This window comes from Abrus precatorius, unplaced genomic scaffold, assembly GCF_003935025.1.
Source record: "Abrus precatorius isolate BTA unplaced genomic scaffold, Abrus_2018 Scaffold6, whole genome shotgun sequence".
Lineage (NCBI taxonomy): Eukaryota > Viridiplantae > Streptophyta > Magnoliopsida > Fabales > Fabaceae > Abrus > Abrus precatorius.
The window spans coordinates 7,091,563-7,110,965 of NW_020874406.1; the positions used below are offsets into that span (position 1 = coordinate 7,091,563).

The 19,403-nt window shown below is 33.0% G+C and overlaps 2 protein-coding genes across 2 annotated transcripts; both read right to left on the reverse strand.

Annotated features, from left to right (window-relative positions):
• Positions 1–1,403: 1,403 nt before the first annotated feature.
• LOC113869673 (putative pentatricopeptide repeat-containing protein At5g13230, mitochondrial) lies at positions 1,404–4,101 on the reverse strand. Its single transcript, XM_027506119.1, has 2 exons — positions 3,635–4,101; positions 1,404–3,495 (listed from the first exon to the last, which is right to left on the reverse strand). The coding sequence occupies exons 1-2, from the start codon at positions 4,018–4,020 to the stop codon at positions 1,437–1,439; spliced, it is 2,445 nt and encodes an 814-aa protein (XP_027361920.1). The 5' UTR covers positions 4,021–4,101; the 3' UTR covers positions 1,404–1,436.
• Positions 4,102–5,639: 1,538 nt separating this feature from the next.
• Positions 5,640–11,252, reverse strand: LOC113870493 (squamosa promoter-binding-like protein 14). Its single transcript, XM_027507080.1, has 9 exons — positions 10,477–11,252; positions 9,144–9,967; positions 8,934–9,008; positions 8,700–8,807; positions 8,502–8,619; positions 8,178–8,313; positions 7,946–8,090; positions 7,201–7,806; positions 5,640–6,942 (listed from the first exon to the last, which is right to left on the reverse strand). The coding sequence occupies exons 1-9, from the start codon at positions 11,063–11,065 to the stop codon at positions 6,511–6,513; spliced, it is 3,033 nt and encodes a 1,010-aa protein (XP_027362881.1). The 5' UTR covers positions 11,066–11,252; the 3' UTR covers positions 5,640–6,510.
• Between the last annotated feature and the right edge of the window lie 8,151 nt (positions 11,253–19,403).

Here is a 19,403-nt window from a genome sequence, read left to right on the forward strand (position 1 = left end):
AATATTTTTATATTTTAATATCTTTAATTGTTTTGAATATTTCAATTTTAATTATAACAATTAATAAAAAAAATATTAGTGATAAAATATAGTTATAATAAAATTTTGTAAACTAATATAATACAGAAATTTAATAAGTAAATATATAAGGTAATAACTTCATACATATACATATGGATTTACATATGGATTTGGATAACTAAAAAAAATTCGATTTTAGAAAATAAATTTAGACACTAAACCGATTACACAAATACAATTAATAAAAAAACTGATTTAATATGAATCTAGATTTTTAAAACTAGTTTAATATTAGTTATGGATTGAATTTGTAAAACCAGATTTTTTGAACACCCCCACAGGTCTCTATCCATATGAATTTTCTACATCTTTTTGGATTAAAAGATATGAATGCATATCTTAGGCATAGCCTCTTATCAACAAATTGAAGGTAACACAATCATAAATACATGTATTTATGAATTGGATTTTTAAAAAACTAATCTGGACCCTAAACCCTAAACAACAAAGTTTGGTATGTGAGGTGTTTTCATTGGCCAAAACCCAAAGAACTTCCAAAATAAGCCTCTTGATTAGAACATTCCAATGGGTACAAAGTGAAGAAAGTATCAATGAAATATTCAATTAAACTCAACATCCATGAAACTCAGAACGAATCAGCTACTAGCCATGCAAACAACAAAGTTACAAGAATTGAAGGCTACCTAATTACTAAACAATTCAAAGCTAATACATGAACAAAGGACTTGAGCAATTCAAAGAAACGAGATAATTCAAATATTCAATGGTTGGTTTCAACAATATTGAAATCACACATTGACTATATGGCCAAAGTTGAACTTGCAAAGATTTGGATAATCCTCACCTCACAAACTTTCTTTTGGGGTTAAATTAGACCTAAACCAAATTTAAAATGTTATCAAAGCCTTTATAAATCTAATATTAAGTCAACATTAACTGTTTAAAAACAAGCTTACAATAGCTAGTGCAGATTTCTTCCTCTAGATCACCATGTAAGAATGTTATCTTCACATCAAGTTGTTCCTTCCAACTCCAAGTTAAATGCTTACAATAACTAGGAGGATTTGAATAAAAGTTAATGCTTCACTACAAGAGAGAAAACTTCATGAAAGTCAACACCCTCCTTCTAAATATAACTCTTTGCTTTGGAGTTATCAATCTTGTCTTAAACTTTGGAGGTTCAATACCTGAGATTCTTTCTTTTTAAAGACCCATTTGCAATAAACAATTATTTTTTCAAAATGAGAGAAGAGGATTGGTTGGCAAACTAATTAAAATATACGGAATTACTTGAAAGATTCTGGAACTTGCATTAGCTTCAAAATGAGAGACATCCCCCCCCCCCCCCCCTCTTTTCCCAATACAAAAAGTTATATCCTAATTTACTATGTAAATTACCAATAGTCACCGCAGGAGCAAATCCCGTGCCGAAAATGATGAAACCGATTTATATCTCTGATAATAATTTCTCTATGCACAACTTTTGATATCAACTTTATAACAGTATGACAATCTACACAAATACGAAGATTTTTAATGATACGAATAGAACACGGAGGTGGAATTTGAATCAGTCCAAAAGCCAGTGCTAGTCTTTCACTGTGCAGCCACAAGAGACGTTCCTTTTCATCATCCTCCACATTAAGCAAAACAACATTGCAATCCGGAACATATCCTGCATCCCTGGTTTTTTTATTTAACCATTCAAGCATTGCGCATATTAGTTTAATGTCAGAATGAGAAGTGTCTCCCACTCTAAAATAGTGAACCACACCTTGGTTCTCAACCCAGCTTAAGCCTGGTTCCTTCTTCACTCTTTTCTTTTGCATGTTTTTCCTAACAGAAGCAACGCTGTCCCATCTCCCTGCAGTGGCATACATGTTTGACAGAAGTACATGGGTTGCATCATCATGGGGCTCCATCTCAAGTACATGATGGGCACAAACTCTACCTAGATCAAGGTTCTTATGGATAACACAAGCACCAAGTAATGCACGCCACACCATAACACTAGGCTGAATTGGAATTTCTCCAATGAGCTTCACTGCTTCATCAAATTGGCCTGATCTTCCAAGAAGCCAAACGATGCAAGTATAGTGTTCTATACATGGTTCAATGCCATAATCCTGTAACATTGACTTAAAGTGAGCTCGTCCTTTGTCTAACAATCCTGCATTGCTACATGCGGACAGAACACCAACAAAAGTAAGTTTATTAGGTTTACAATCAGTCTGTTGCATCATGTCAAACAAATTTAGAGCCTCCATGCCCAGGCCATGCATAGAATATCCACAGATTATAGCATTCCATGAAACGTCATCTTGTTTGTCCATCTTATCAAATATTAATCGGGCATCATCAATTCTTCCACATTTAGCATACATATCTATCAAAGAATTGGCAACTGGAATGTCCTTGTTATACATGGTTTTCACAGTTAAGGAATGAATTTGACGTCCAAGCTCTAATACTGCTAAACTGGCACTGGCACAGAGGACACTCGAGTATGTAACTTCAGTTGGCTCTATGTCATATTCAAGCATACTTGAAAATAGATTCATTGCTTTCTCCCTGTACCCTAACTGAACATAACCAACAATTACAGTGTTCCAAGAAACCACATTTTTCTCTTCCAATTCCCTGAATAATTTCATGGAGTTCTCAATTTCACCACACTTGGCATAAACATCCATGAGGGCATTTGACACAAACACATTTGAGTCAAGACCAACTTTCAGTACATAAGATTGAACTTGCTTTCCGAAATTCAGCGAAACCATAGATGCACAAGCTTGCAACACACTAGCAAATGTAAAACTATTAGGGACAACAGATGATTGCCTCATACGACAAAACAACTCTAAAGCCTCCTTACTTTTGTCACTCTGAGCATACCGTGATATCATCAGACTCCAAAGAATAAGATCATCTTTTGGCATTTCCTCAAAAAACCGCTGCACATCAACAATCTCTCCAGACTTATAGTACAATTCAAGCAGTGCAGTGCCAACATAAAGATCCCTATCATAACAAGCTTTCAAAGCACATCCATGAACAACTTTCCCAAGCTCAAATGCTTCCAGACCAAGACAGGACTTAAGCGCAGCAGAAATGGTAAAATTGTTTGGTGTATACCCAATAATCCTCATCTGGCAGAAAAGTAGCAACGCGTCCTCATGGAAAGAATTCTCAGCATAGCAACCCACCATCCCAGTCCAAGATACCATGTCCTTACAATAAATGCCATCGAACACTCGACGTGCAGCATCAACATTTCCACCAACGGAGTAGGCATCTATAAGCGCAGTGCCAACATACGCATCGGAGTGATGACCAAGTTTATAAGCACACGCATGCACACTCCAACACGTGTCAGCCAAATCCATGCTCACCAGCAACTTGAGAAGAGTCGTAAAAACAAACGAATTCACCTCATGTCCTTCTCTAAACAACCTGAGTTTACAGCACAGGAAAGGTCACACTCAGCAGAGATAAAAGTTGAATCAAACTAACTAACAAACTGGTAACCAACTAAATAACTAACTTGTAACTAACAATAAAGCAATCTAAGACAGGTGTGAAAGAAGGTTACCTGAGAAGGAAGTGAAGGGCATGATCGAATTGGTGGGAACGAGAGAAGCCCTGAGCCAAGGTGACGAAAGAGACGGTGTTAGTGAGAGGCATTTCGTCGAACAGTTTGGAAGCGTCGTGTAGAGAGTCGAAATGGACGTAGGTGTTGAGAAGAATGTTTTGGGCGAACAAGTCGAGAGAAGCGCCTCCTCGCTTCAGAATGTGGCAGTGAAGGGTCTTGGCTGAGTTTGGGTCGCATTTTTGAATGGCTTGTTGAAGCATGCTGGCGTAGGAATGGGAATCCAACGTAGCGTGGGAATGGTATTGGCGATGGTGATTGCATGGCGTGGTCTTGCCATGTGCCGCTAATACCCCCAATACCCTTCTGTCACCCAATGACCTGATCATGTGATCATCTCTAGCAACTCATGCTACTCCCTCACCCTTTATTCTTCTACCATTTCAGCCCCGCAAAAGCACAAGAGACACACATTTTCTTCCTTATTTCTCAGGCCTTAAACGGCATTATGGCAACCAGTATATTTGAAGATTTGTTTAAAAATTATCATACTAAAACATAATATTTTAAATGTGAAAATTAAATAAAAATTAATAGACATATATAATAATCAAATATGTATTTTATTATTATTATAAATCATAATATTTTTATTTTTTCTAATATAAAAAATGTTAAGAATTCACTCTTTAACACAATCATTTTAATGCACTTCTAATTATCAACTAAAATTTATAAAAATATTTAAAAAATCTTTAAATTAAGAATGAATTCCACTTTTTTTCGTAATTTTTCATAAATTTAGTCAATAACTAAAAACATGTTGAAAAAATACGTTAAAATTTGCGCTCCTAATATTTTTTTTCTAATATAATTAGGTAGTATAAAAATTATAATTATTATTCTCAATGTCATTCTTCGTATAAATGAAGACAAGGCAAGGGATGTCCAAAGCTAATGGAACCGAACGTCTAACAAGACATTTGAACATTAAGCAATATCTTGTTATAAGTACTAAGCAAACACTTGATCATAAAAGATATGAATGTTTATCTTACTAAATAAAGATATAAGATAATTTCACCTTGTCTCTATATAAATAATCTAACAGCTTATAGGCACTCTAACTAAAAGGCTTATGCTAGGTCTCTCATCAATATGAATGTATACCTTTTTGGATTAAAAGATATTAATGCATATCTTAGCAGCCAGCCACTAACCAGAAAAGTTAATGCATCATTGATCTTAAAATAGTCAAGATATAGAAGAATGCAGTGCTGAACACTATCTTTGTGCAAAGCGGCATTACTCATTTGAAGAAACAAGTAGTCACCCCCTCGGTTATTAGAAGAATGAGTTTAGTATTTTTATTTTTATTTTTTGGTAATTGAATTTAATGCTTTATCAAACAGGATGCATCCACTTGAATACCATTGTTTAAAGTTCAGAAAATGTAAAAGACTCTTCAATGGTATGGGAGATTTATGGAAAATATTTCGTCTCCTCCTTTGTATTCCTGCCTCAATGAATAATATCTTGAATACGTACTAATACTATTCTTTGGCTAATCTATCTGCATAAATTTTACTTAACTCCTCTACTTTTGACTTCCTTTAGTTCTAAATTTGTATGAATCATGTACTTTAATTCCCAAAATTTTAAGAACATTTTGTTAATCTCTAACTTCAAAATAATTTTAATTATATTTTCCTATTTTTATAATTAAAAAATACTAATGTGGATTTTGCTTCGTAAAACCAGGGACTTACAAAGAACTTTCGAAATTTTAAGAACTAAAATAATTAAACCATAAAATCTTAGAAGACTTTACTCAACTTTTTCTGAGTTTAACTTATATATGGTTCACTTTAGTAAATAAACCATTCTATAATATTTATTCATTTAAAGGTGATGATGTTTCAATAAAAATTCGACGGATTTAAAGAGTTTAATACATCTAACCATCTATTTTGCACATTTTAAAAATTGAGGCTGCCTTTTGGATACATTTGAAATGCTTATCATTTTATTCATTGCTTTTGCAATCCAAGACGCTCGTTTGTGGAAGAACTTGTAGCTTTCCACAAATGAACCATGTACAACTCTCCTGGTTGAGACATAATAGACCGGTGGGAGGGTGGGCAAAGAAAACTGAAACGTGGATTAAATTAGACATAACTAGTATATATTACACTTCTTAATCATAGAATATCGTCAGCCCTGTGATCAGTACCCTCAAAATCAAACTTTACAGTATCGAAATTGATGCATCAAAATACCTTGGACTTGAAATTTTGACTTATAACAATTAAAGGGAAAAATAAAGCAAGGAACATTTCCTGGTTTACCGTTGGGACGTAAGGAGGCAATGAACCCAAGTACTGATACTGATCTCATAATCAGTATTAACATTTACTCGCCGCACTTCTCTTCATTCCGAACGTTCCACTGCTCTCATAATTGTTAGTGTGCTTGTGGCCATAATTCACCATTCCAACTTAAATGTGGAAGGTCATGTTTTGTCTGGTCTGAAAATTTAAGGATTTCTCTAACCCTGAACCCCCAACACCAATCTCGATAAACATTCAGGTTTTAACTTATCATATCATTAACACTCCAGCACTATAGGAATATGCACCATTCAAGTTAGACTATGTACACAAGGCAGCTCTACTTTCTTGTTTCTCCTGGATCTGCCAAACATAGCTCCACATCAACATATAATACGTTAACATTGGGCTCTCATCACAAAATGCCCCATTTTCCCACGCAGCAGTTTTGCCTTGTCAGGGGAAAAAGCAACATTGCAACATTTGGCTTTTCAATCTGATTTATGCCTTCCATTCCCTTTATCCGAATTCCATTTACCAATAGTAGCATTACATTGTGCCATAACCCAGATTTTCCCAACTGAAGGGAGCATCTGAGCCTACGGAAGGGTGTCCACGGAAGAACACACATACACACACACAGACAGCAGCAACAGCTAGCATTGAATAAATAAAGGGGCGGTGAAGCAAGCTCTGTGAACCTGGAATTCTTCTGTTATAGTGGATTTCTGCAATTGCACACTTGGCACAAGAATTCTTATTTCGTTTGACTAGGTAACTACTTTGCTTTTGCTTATGCTCCACTCTCAGTGACAGTTGCTCTATCTCATTCTCAATTTTTACCGAAACTTCACCTCTTTGTCTATCGGCAAGTTTTTGGGCAACCAGCACATTATAAGAATGATTGTTTCTCATCATGGCATAACCACGTGGAGTCTGTCCATTTGCATCCTCGAGGGATTCCCAGCACTTCAACCCAATCTATAGCAGCACAAAAAACACACAAGAACTCAATACAATTTGTAAGGAACGAAGGTGGCAAAATTGTACATTTGAGAGTAAAAAGTATGCTAAAGCGCAAACTGTCTTGATAATTCTACTAATCTATATTTTAGTTTTTACTTTGATATGCCCTAACCCTGTTTTCTATGCTAAAGAAATTTCCTACCAACAAATCAGTAAGCCCAAATGACAAGTGTCATTTCCTACCATAATACTAAAGTAGGGTGGAAAATTTACCTCCTGTGGGTCACTTGTTAAAGTGTCAACTACACTCTCAGAACCCGATGTGCATGCTGCCAAGTGCAAGGGTGTAATACCACCAGGACCCTCAAAATTCGGTGGAAATACATATTTCCGGGATGTATCATTTTTGCTAGGTATAGAATAGTGGATGAGCAAATCAACCATGTTTATGCACTTTCTTTTCACTGCTCTATTTAAGAGTTGAATTGCATTCAGCATCTCCACTGATCTTGTTGACAACCATTCCCCATCCAACTGTTTATCAACCAGCACATCCAGAAGGGTTTTGACTACCATGCAACAGTCTCTTTCCACAGCAAATGTGAGTACAAATTTGAACCTGTCAAGCGAATAAGCTGGAACCTCATCATGCCCAAACGAGAACCTTTCTCTTTGGAAGAGCCAGCCAAGCTCATTCAGAAAGTGCAAAGTCTCCTCCCTTGACCTGGGCCTTCCAAAATGATGTTCATGTTCCTCTGAAATGGCATCACATATCTGTTCCTCCTCATCAAATTCAGACTCCAGTGGTCTCAATTCCTTGCAAATGGTAGCATTAGCTATTATCACTGGAAAACTGTTACCCTTGAAACCATTTTCAACCTGCTCATAAATACAGGTCACTCTTCTCATAAGCATATTTTACATTCACATATGAAAATTTCAGGAGACATGCATATGTCTGCAAGCACACAGTTCTCCACAGTAATAAAATGCAAGACTACAGAACGTAGAAATCTACCTCGATGAAACACCGACCCAGAACACCAGGAGATGCATCCTGAACTTTAAAACCATTCAACTTTATCTCATCATATGTCACACCAGGATATGCCGATCCAATGACTTCTGCCGATGTGTAAGAGCCAGTACCTGTGCAATGAATCCTGCAAAAAATTTGAGACAAATATTAGGAAAACAGACCATAAAGAAAAATAACACAACATCCAAACAAGGCAGAAATCAATACTGACTTGGTGCCAGGAGTTGACAGGTTTCTACCCTTCAACGAAATAGAGGTTTCTTGTCCACTAACAATTGCCAAAGGAGAAATGGATATCAACTCCGGAGACTTCCATGTTCTCCATGTTTTGCATATGCGTATATTCCCTGGAATTTCAATTCAAGTGGATCTAATTCAACTCCTTGATTAAAAATGAGTAATCACAGATCTAATTGATAGAAGTAAAAATGTCCAAGGAGTAAAGCTTTGAACGTTATAATATACAGTCTAAAATAAAAAGAGACAGAGACCAAAAGTCACAAATCAGTATTAGTTATGGACTTATGGTACTCACCATCTTTGTGTGAAGCCAACTGACTGCCAGAATGAACTAGAAATCTTCCATTCCTCCAAAATTCAGAATCAGAATTTTGAATTAAGGAATGAACTCGTTGGAGGAAGTTTTCTTCTAGCTGCAAAGAACACAATATGCAAGTAATCAACTAGATCAAATCACAGAAGCTGCAAATGTGCATCACAACAGTTTACTTACTTTCACCCAGGCAGCAGAAGGCATTGTAGCATAAATTGATAGGACCACACAACCAGGCCTTATGTAGCTCTCCATGTCTGATGGCCTACTAGAAAGCCAGTTGTAAATCTAGAAAACAAAAAATGATGTTAACATCATTCACATATTTACATTCGCCAAAGCACATTCTGTCACATTCAATAAAAGTAACATTGCCAGATCAGATTTTTAAGAAAAGTACAACAATAGTTTCACCTGTGTTCGCAATGTTCCTGGGAAATGGCTAGGATGCTTGTCAAATAGTTTAAACATTATCCTCCCAGTTCGATCCTGTTGGAAAACCATGAATAGATCAAATCCCAAAGGATGAATTAACTAAGCTTGCCTAAATACACTATAAATAAAGCAAGGAGCAATATTTAAGTGAAAAACACAGGATTGTAAAATCCAAAACTAAACAACTACCTGCGCATCTGAATTCAAACTGGGAGGTGAATTATCAGAGCCCGAAGATGCATACCCAGCTTGAAATGGAACACTTTGAAGTGAACTAGGTTGTTGGATCCTGTTATTCGGCCCTTTAAAGAGGTCAAGAGAGATATTAGAACTATGAATTTGGCTAGCTTCTTTATCTCTGTTAACACCTCTTCCAGTTGAGATTATGCCCTCCGGCTGGAAACCTCTAGCCCCACCCTGCAAATCAAATTGCATCTCCACAACAGGAGAAGACGATGGCGACCTCTCTTCAACGGGGTTACTACTGTCAGATGAGAAATACTTCCGCGAAGACGTTATTTTTGGCAGGCTGTTGTCTTCTGGAGAGGAGCTAAAGAGTTGCAGCGGTAAATTAACTCGAACATCCTCCTGGCAATCTAAATCTTCAACTGGAGACTGCGAACTGCTACTGCTTCTTTCTCCACCAACTGAAAAGAATTGCTGTCCTCTGGACTGGTCAGCACTATCCCTACACTTGTCACTGCCACCATCACTACTGCAACTGTGATTTTGAGATAGTGATGCAACAGCATTGGGGGCGGGAGCAGGGGCAGATAGAGTGGTGGAAAGAACAGCAAGCAAGTCCATAGTTAATGGGGCAGAGGGGGAGTGGTTCAGTTGGTCATGATGATGATAGGCGGATGGAGTCTGCATTTGCACATGATCTTTTTTCCCATTGACATTACCAACATCCAGCAACTTGGTTGCAAGATCAGCAGGCAAAGGTATCCTATTGAGAATCTGCACAAGCTGCTCTCTATCCGGAATTTGTGACCTTTTCTCCTCAAATTTTCCTATTACACGTAATCATCACAACACAGACACACTTACTGTATGCTTGTTTTGGCTTATTTCCCTGATAAACAAACCATTATTTTCTACAAATAATCACTTTTGTCTCTATATTCTTTTGAAATTTTTCTTCCAAAATAATAAAAAAATAATTTTTTTCAATATGTTTCACATTAGCTTATTTATAGAAAAAACAAACGTTTCTTGTTCTTTAACCATCAGTACTGAGCTTTAAAAAAACCGACTGTATTTTCATGATTAATTTTCCAAAAATTAAGAAACCATTATTCAGCGTTTTTTTTCATATGATTACGGAAAAAAAACTACTTAATTTTTTATAACTTCTCGATAAATTTTGTACACACTAATTTTTTAGATTAAACATAAATAAAAAAAAATAAACACGCCTTTAAAACGTTCGATTCGAACTTACTAATTTAAAATAAAAACCATTAAAAACTAATTACTTCTTAAAAAAGAAAAAAGAAAAAAGGGGGTCTTCAGTCTTTACCTTGAGAGGCTCCAGCTATGGCAGTCAACAAGTTGAAAATTTCCAAATTGGCGGCGGTGGGTACGGGTGTAGCGGGAGCAACATCCTCCGGCTGAGTTTTCCTCCGGCGACGGTTATGCCCGGCGAGTCGCCGGCGACAACTACGCTTTCCCTCATCGAACTCGGAGAGCGGGTGAAACCTACTACACTGCTGGCAGAACCGTTGCATTTGATTGGCGAGAAGCGCTTTGGAAGCTTTGCTATGAGCCTCACACACTTTGTGCCTTCGGTGATAGTCCTTCGCCTTGGACAGATCCTCTCTGCAGTTATCGACCTGACACATCGGATACGATGCCGTTCCGGGAGAACCGGACCTCACTCTCTTGTTGTTCGCTCTGGCTACGACGCTGCCAAGATTCAACTGCAACGGCACACTCTCTTCTTCGAAAACGTCGTCGTTGGAGGAGGGTAAGGGTTTCCCAACGAACCTCACGCTGTCCCAGTTCCACTCTTTGGCACTCCAACTCTCGCTCTGGGGTTCCCGAACGACGCCGTATGATAGATCGCGCTTCTTGTGCATCAGAATCGGAGGAGGAGCCACTTTTTCCATTTCTAAAATTTTAAGAATACAAAAAGGTTCCTTAATGGCTTTTGTGAAGGAAAGGAGGGGTTAGTGAAAATTAGGCATGCCTTTTTTTCATGATAACTCAGATCTGAGTTTGTGAAAGGAGGGTGAGTGTTTTTTGGGAGATTGGTGATGGTGTGAGGTTGGGTTGTGGTTTGAGTCTTTGTTGGGTGGGAGTGGCAGGGTTTGTAAATTGGGGGGTTTTGAGGGGGGTTTTCAAAATGGAAGGAGCCGACTATAGAAGAATCCAAGAGGTTTCGGAGTCCCCACTTGGCGTTTCCGTACAAGTGCTTTGTTTTACTTTTCTGGTAAAGGGATCTGTAACCAAACAGTACTATTGCTTTTAATATAGAGGGATGTGATGGGAATTCCACTGCTCTTTGCCGTATCCCTATCTATCCCATCATCATTCTTTCTTATTACTATTAATCTTCTTTATTATAATTATTTTTACAAAATGCACAATTTGTTTCATAAATTATTTTTTTATTTTATTTTTCACATCAAATATATTGACCATCGACCATTCAATAGGATAGAGATGATGAAACAATATTTCTGCTACTTTTACAAATATTTTGTGTGAACCCGTAAATTTATATCATTTTTAGATTAATAATTATTTTTAAATTAAATTATTAATTATATTGTTTATTAATATAAAATTAGTAGTCACGGTTATTTTTATATAAAAAATATAAAATCTTAAAATTATTAATTATAAAGAGTATAATAAAGTTTTTATATATTATAATTTTTTACCATATTAGTAATTTAAACATCATATATAAGAGATTATAAAATCCTCTTTATCAATAAATTTTATTTTTTATATTATAATTTATCACAATAATAATAATTTGAATAGATGTTATATTTTTAAAAATAATAATTATAATTTTATGATAAGAGAAATTAATTTATAAGTAAAGTAAAAAATTATATTTTATATTTTTAATAAATTGAATTTAAAAAAGAAAATGTGTTTTACGGTAGGTGTTGGTACCGTACTTGGTCATTCACGGGTTCGGTTTTGCACTTTTTGTTGTAGCGTATGTATCGGTTCGGCTGGCTATTATGGAATTATGATGAACAACTGTCTTTAAGCGGAGCCGTACATGTAAAGTAGTGTAAGATGGAAATAAATTGTTGTTCAAGTTTTTATCTATTACGTTTCCTAGTGCCCATTTATTGCACCATTTTCCTTTGCTGCGATACACAAACTCTTTCTTTATCTCCCGCTTTTTTAAAAAAAATATTTCTATTTATCTGTTATTTTAAAAGTTTAAAATGACATTAATTATTTTTAATTAATTATATTTTTTATAAAATTAAAAAGTAATCAACTGATGAAAAGATAAAAAAAATATAACATAGAATAAATTATAATTTAATAAAAATAATAATATATAAAAACACCCATGTTCGTACGAAGTATTTGCCAATTACCATTGTCTTCATGCCTGATCACCGCTCCAAACAATGCAAGACTAAGTTGAGATTCATATACCAGTCAAGTACATTTTATTTAGAGAAAGAAAAATGGAAGAAAATAAAATATTTATTTTAAATAATTTTAATAAAAGAGATAAATTTTCTAGATAATTCTCTACGATACTTTCTGATAATTAGGCTCTATTTTTTTATATAGTAATTATATTTTATAATTATAAAAATATGAGATTTTATGTAAAATCACAAAAATATTATTTAATTTTAAAGTTCTCATTGACATTTTTATTAATTAAAAAATTATTATTTTGAAAAAGATAAAGTCACAACATTTCATTTTTTTTAAAATTAAAAATGTTAAAAGTTGTTATTGATGATATTTTATTTAAAAAAATTAAGAAGTCTAAACCTCATCATAGGTAATATTTAAATTTTAAAAAAATTAAAAAGTTATCATTGGTGATTTTAAATTGATTTATATATAAATACTAAAATTTTCATTCATAGTAAATTACTAGTGAAGGTAAAAGAGGTATTTCAGTATAGTTTGAGTTCTTGAGAAAAAATATAAGTGTTCTAATAGTAATTTCTTTTTAATAGTGAGATTTTTATAAACACTTGTGAAGTTATATTATTAGGTGTGAAAATCTAATATATGTGTATATGGCAAATATTGTATCATTTGTAAAATTAAAGTATTAGTTAGTCAATATATTCATTAAAGTGAATTTTTAAAATAAGTAAAAATTATTGTGTATAAGTGTCTAATATCCATCTTCAGTTCATACAATTTTAATAATGAGCGATAATGATGTCTAACAAATATTTTAGATACATCAATAACACCGTTCCCTAACTTCTCCTGTTGAGTTGTATATTGTTTTCATAAAAGATGATGAGGAAGCATATGCAAGTAAATACTAAAAAGAGAGATAGAATGAAAACATAACTAGTGGCGGCTCAAGAGTTTTTAGGGCCTAAAGCAAATTTAAAAATGAGGCTTTTTTATTAATAAAATAATTTATTATTAAGAATTATAGTTAATTAAATATTATTTGTAATATCAATAAAAATTTAATAATTAAATTAAATATTTGAATTAAAACTAAAAAAAAAATTGGGGGGCCTAAAGCCTTTGCCTAACTTGCCTGGGCCTTAGGCTGCCTCTGAACATAACAACAATAAAAACTGATGACAATGGTAAAGAACAATATAGAAATAGTGAAGATAGTGAAGATGACACTGTGGATGATGATGTTGATGATTAGGAGACCTATTTGTCAAACACAATGGTTAACCAACATCCATTAAGGAAGTTACCTTTTATGAGTTCGTTTGTTAGATCTTGATGCTATGCATGTATTTGAGTTTCTAGAGTATGCAAACTTCGGTAAATGTTATTTTTATTTATCTTGTTGATGATGTTTATTTTAGTTTTTAAATTAGTTTATGTTTGTTTTTGCATTTGTTAGAGCATTGTGATGTGGATGAAGAATTATATGATGGAAAACAATTCAACAATAAAGAAACCCTTATATGAACAATTAAGGGTTATAGTATATCAAAAGGAGCTAACTACAAAGTGTTTGAATCAGAACCTAATACTTTTTATTGTAAATACATGAGGTCTAGAATAGATTGTAAATGGCTACTTCGTGTTACTTTTAAAAAGAATGAGTATATTCAGAAGATAAGAAAGTGTAATGGCTTACACACATGTATAAGGATCAAGATCATAGGAAATTGAATTCAGAAACCATTGCAAAATGTATCTTGCCAATGGTATTGTATCAAGCACATTGCGACCAATTTTTTGTGAAGATTTAAGTCTCATTATCTTCATAAACTTGTCATTCGTATAGGTAATTCACAACTTAAATGTAATTTTAAATTGATATGTTTTTAAAAGTACTTTTATTTATATTATGGTTGTGTATTTTGCAAGTTATTCAAGAATAGAACATGAATTTAATATTTATTATGAGTGGATGCGGGAACATAGAGAATATACAAACTAGGTTTATGAAATCCTACGAGAGAAATAAGTTCTAGCATATGAGGGAGGCCAGAGGTAGGGTCACATGACACAAATCTAGTTGAATGCATTAATTAAGTGTTAAAAGGCGCTTGCAATCTTCCAATGACCGCACTTGTTAGGGCAACTTACTTTTGATTGGCTCAATTATTTGCATATAAAAGGAGTGAGATATATGCACGAAAAAAGGTTGGGCACATGTTCTCTAAATTTGTGATGACCTAACTTCAATCAAACTACCAAGGTGCCAAAAACTTGCATGTTACTAAGTTTGACAGACGAAGTGAGGCATTCTATGTTCAGGATTTATCTAACAAACAAGAACATAGAATTCATCTAAGACAAAGGTACTATAACTATAGTAATATGCAAACTGATATATATTCATTTCGTTATGTAATTACTACTTGTTGTAGTCAAAACATTAATTGACATGCTTATATTGATGAAGTTTATGTGATCAAGGAAGTTTGCAAAATTTATAAGAAGGAGTTTAAGGTTATCGGTAATGAAAGCACATGACATTGTTATATAGGCCCAAGACTTTGTCCTAATCCTGTTTTATGTCGTACAATGAAAAGTCGTCCCAAATCAACTCGTTTCCTTAATTAAATAGGTATGCATAAAATGAGAAGATAACGATTATGCAATCTTTACCAAGGATAGAACCACAGTCGAAGCCAATGTCCTAATGCTCCAGGACCAAGTTCCTACTTTTTAATTGCCATGACATTGTTATTTTTAATTATCATGCGGTTGTTTTTATGTTATTTCAGTGGTTGTTCTAATTTATACTTGTTTTAAATTATTAATGTTATTGTTTTATGTTCTGAATATGGTTGTCCTAATTTGTACTTGTTTTAATCAATAAGGAGATAAGCAAATAAGTAAACAATAAAACTTCATTAAACACAATTAAAATCATAGAAATATATCAACTTCATTACATAGCAAACTAATTAAAACCACCTAAGAATGATTTGACTATCCTCTTTTTTCTTTTTTCTTCTTAATTAATAACGGGCTATATCTATTAAGGGCTTGAATAAAAACACGTAATATTTGTGAGAAAAATCTCCTTCATCGACCTCCTCCATCTAAATAATCACGAACACCCTGATTCTCTGCTACTTCATTAGTTGCTTGCTCATCTTCAAGAATGTCATCATACACTATATGACCATATGCTTCAATAAATATGTTGTCGTCTTGTGTTAAATCCCATGACATTATTGGCAAGGATCATTCATCACCTAGTAAGAAAATCTCTTGAGAAGTTGCCCCATACTCTGGTGTGACAAGCTAAGGTCGATAGACATCCTTCTATTGTAGATTCCCTTCTTCTACAATTGCCTCCACGTTTAAGTCAAAGTTAAAGTGACAACTGCACTAAGAAGTCATCAAAATCAACGTTAAATTCAGGATTGTGTTATGAAGTTTGACCTTCATCACAAACAACGTTAAATTGCGAATTGTGCTGCGAAGCTTGAGTTACATCAGGATCAAAGTTATAAATGCAGAAAAATTGGCTAGTTGATCCACTACCAATGGTACGATCAACAAACCTCCTTTGTTGGGTATTTCTACTCCTTCGTCCATGATGTATCCTTACTAGCTATAAACATTTATCCTTGTTCTTGATGTGGCGGTACTTTATCCCATTGAAATGGTTGTTACTGGTTAGATTGTAGTGACTAATATAATTTCTCATTTGGTTGAACTAAAGATGGTGGAATATTCTGATATTCCATGGGTGGCGTATCCATACGTACATCTTCAAGGACTTGTTTTTGATTGGGCGAGGGTTGTTTTATCTGTGGGCATAACCATATTCAATTTGTTGCATATAGTGTGTACCATGCCCAATATTTATCAAAAGGATAAGAGTTGTCAAATGGCAATCCTTGTATGCTTCCACATGACCACCCAATCATGATGAATAAGTTTCCCGTTCTTTAGTTCTTTTACTTCCCATAAGTCTTTATTATGAACCCCTAAAGACTTTTGGGTGGCCAAGGAATAGGTTATAAATATCCAAATTAACACATTACACGATTAGCAGTGTGCCACTTTATAACTTCAAAACATATCAAAGGACTAACAATACTAACAATTGGCCATACAATTTGTTCTCTTCTCACGTCATTTAGAATTACACCATCAATATGATCATCTTCGTATGGTTGCCACAAAAACTACACTAAAATACAAAATATTTTTTTTGATTTGAAAGATAATTATTTCTACACTTTCTATCTAACATATTTAACAGTAAATTAATAATTTACTTTATGAACACCCCTTTGATCCAATGTCAATTTGATAGCCCTAAGAGTCTTAAGAGGATTATTTGTTAGATATCGAATTTAACTCCACCTAAGAACAAGTTTGAAAATAGTATTGGTTCATGAAGGATTTGAGCCCACCACGGGAGTCAGTGTCATGCTCATACTTGCAACAATATTACACACTCACAAATTTTTCTAGCATCATGTCATGATTCATGTCTAAGCCTCTATATAGAAAAGAAAAACATGTTGATCCCCAATTATAATTTCGAATTTCTCTCACATGTGCCAACAAGTGCAATAATTTTATATGTACCATAAAATTACTTTTATTTAGCATTAGAATATATTCCAGTAAAGAAAATATATATCCTCTCGCATGTTGTGTTATCTTAATGTTAGAATTTACCGATAGTCAACCAAGGTATTGTGCTGACCACTTTAATCTAATTTATGAATCTCAATATAAGTGGTTGTCAATCTAATTTATGAACCTCAATATCAATGGTGGTTGATCGGCTACATAATAACTCTTCACAAATATTTAGAACCATTGCAAAATAGAGATTAGTAAAATCAATTACTCGTAATAAACTATCGATCCAAAGTCCAAACAACATCTTCTAAAGTAATAATGGCACTTTCTCCATAAATTAAATGAAATATGTATGTCTAAGGCCTTCATCGTTCCACAAGTGCATTAAAAAGATGACCATATATTTGCTTTTGACAAATTTTAGCAACTCAATCAAGTCTAGCATCACATAATATGTCATTAATTTATTATCTAATTGACATTATGGATAAATGATGAGAACATAATTGTTTTTTAACTATTATAAAAAATAAAAATATTCTTATTAATAATGACAAATATTCATTTAAAATTTTTAAAATTTCATAAACAATTACAAATATTACATATAATATTATATTAACAAAAGCATAAACATTATAATTTATTAAAATTACTACCTAAGTATACCAAAACAAATCCATGTACGTGCTTTTTTTAAATTCTAAAATCTTAAGAAAATGTTAATAAATGTTAAAAAAACTAATTAAAATAAAATTTAACAAATTAACACAAATCTCATAAAATAAATAAATAAACTTACATTTATATTACAATTTTTTTCTGAAATATGCTGTCACCATTTTTCTTTTTAATCTAATTTTTTGAAAAAAAAAAAAAGAATTTTTCTTCTGCAATTTTTTCCTCACAATTTTCACTCTTCTTCTATCTCGAACCCTTTCCTCCAATTCTCCCTGCATAGCTGGACTCTCTCGCGCACAGCCTTGGATTGTACCTGAACCACCATTATATAGCAACAAAGTTTGCCAATGGAGACAATTAGGATTCCCGACTCGCGTGCCTACATCAAACACTAACTTTGGCAGAGATTCCTGCATTTGCGTGAAGATTTAGTCATTACAGTGGTCAAAATCAAGTTTCAGATCTTTATGTTATATCAATGGAGTCTAAAATTGTAGCTTCTCTCTCTCACACTCTTCCCCTAAAAATTGCCAATAAAAAGATCATAGAAGCATGCAAACATTTATGTTACATCAACGGAGTCTAAAACCCTAGCTTTTCTCTCTCTTCCTCAAACGATCGCCAATGACAAAATTACAGAAGTCATATTTAAGTAATTTTACATAAAATATTTATAATTTTTATTTACCATATATAATCTTTTTCCCATGATAATTAACTTTTTTTATTTAACTTTTTGTTTTCCCTCAAACTAAATAATAGCTTTTTCATTAATCTATTCTAACATTGTAGTATGCTTTAATAATATAATAAATGTTTATTTATTAGTTTTCTAAAAATTTGTAAAACTAATAATTATTAATTTTAAAATAAACTAATTTAAACATGTTAGATCCATTTAAATTAGAGAAAGTTTTTTTATCTTTAGCTTTTTATCCAAAAACATTAAGTATTTTCTTGAAATAAAAAATTAAACCAAATGAAGCTATATTTATATTTAATGGATAACTATATTTTAATTTTTTTTGCTTTATAAATAAGTTAATTTTTGAATATTATTTTTGTTTTCTTGTAGTGTTATTTATATTGTGAATAATTTCCTTTTAAGAAGCACTTTTTGTTAATAATACAGTTCATCTTTACATTTTAATTATATTCAAGCACGTTTTAAGCTTCACTTTAAGTTATTAAAAATAATAAAACAATGAATGAAAATGATAAAGTAATTACAATATATGACAACTTTATAAAATAAAGAGTATGGATAGTGTGAAAATTTTTCTAATTATTTAAAAATGTATTTTGAAGATTGCTTGAACAATTTATAAAATAATTCATATGAATATTTTTATATATGATACTAATTATTAATTTAGTCTTCAACATGAAATAAGCATGGTTTAATTTCTATACCATTTTCTTTTTGTTTTATTCACTGTCATGAAAAGGTGTTATAACATGATCCATAACATTTTTACTTGATAAATGAAAATCCAACACAACATCTAGTCCCTATATTTAAATATAACACGTAAAAAGTAAAAATGGGAA

Coding starts and splice junctions, on each gene's coding strand:
- LOC113869673 (XM_027506119.1), bottom strand. CDS start 4,020: ATGATCAGGTCATTGGGTGACAGAAGGGTATTGGGGGTATTAGCGGCA. Junction 3,496..3,634: donor GCCCTTCACTTCCTTCTCAG/GTAACCTTCTTT, acceptor CTGTAAACTCAG/GTTGTTTAGAGAAGGACATG.
- LOC113870493 (XM_027507080.1), bottom strand. CDS start 11,065: ATGGAAAAAGTGGCTCCTCCTCCGATTCTGATGCACAAGAAGCGCGAT. Junction 9,009..9,143: donor GTTTGAATTCAGATGCGCAG/GTAGTTGTTTAG, acceptor GTTTTCCAACAG/GATCGAACTGGGAGGATAAT. Junction 8,808..8,933: donor CAGGAACATTGCGAACACAG/GTGAAACTATTG, acceptor TTTGTTTTCTAG/ATTTACAACTGGCTTTCTAG.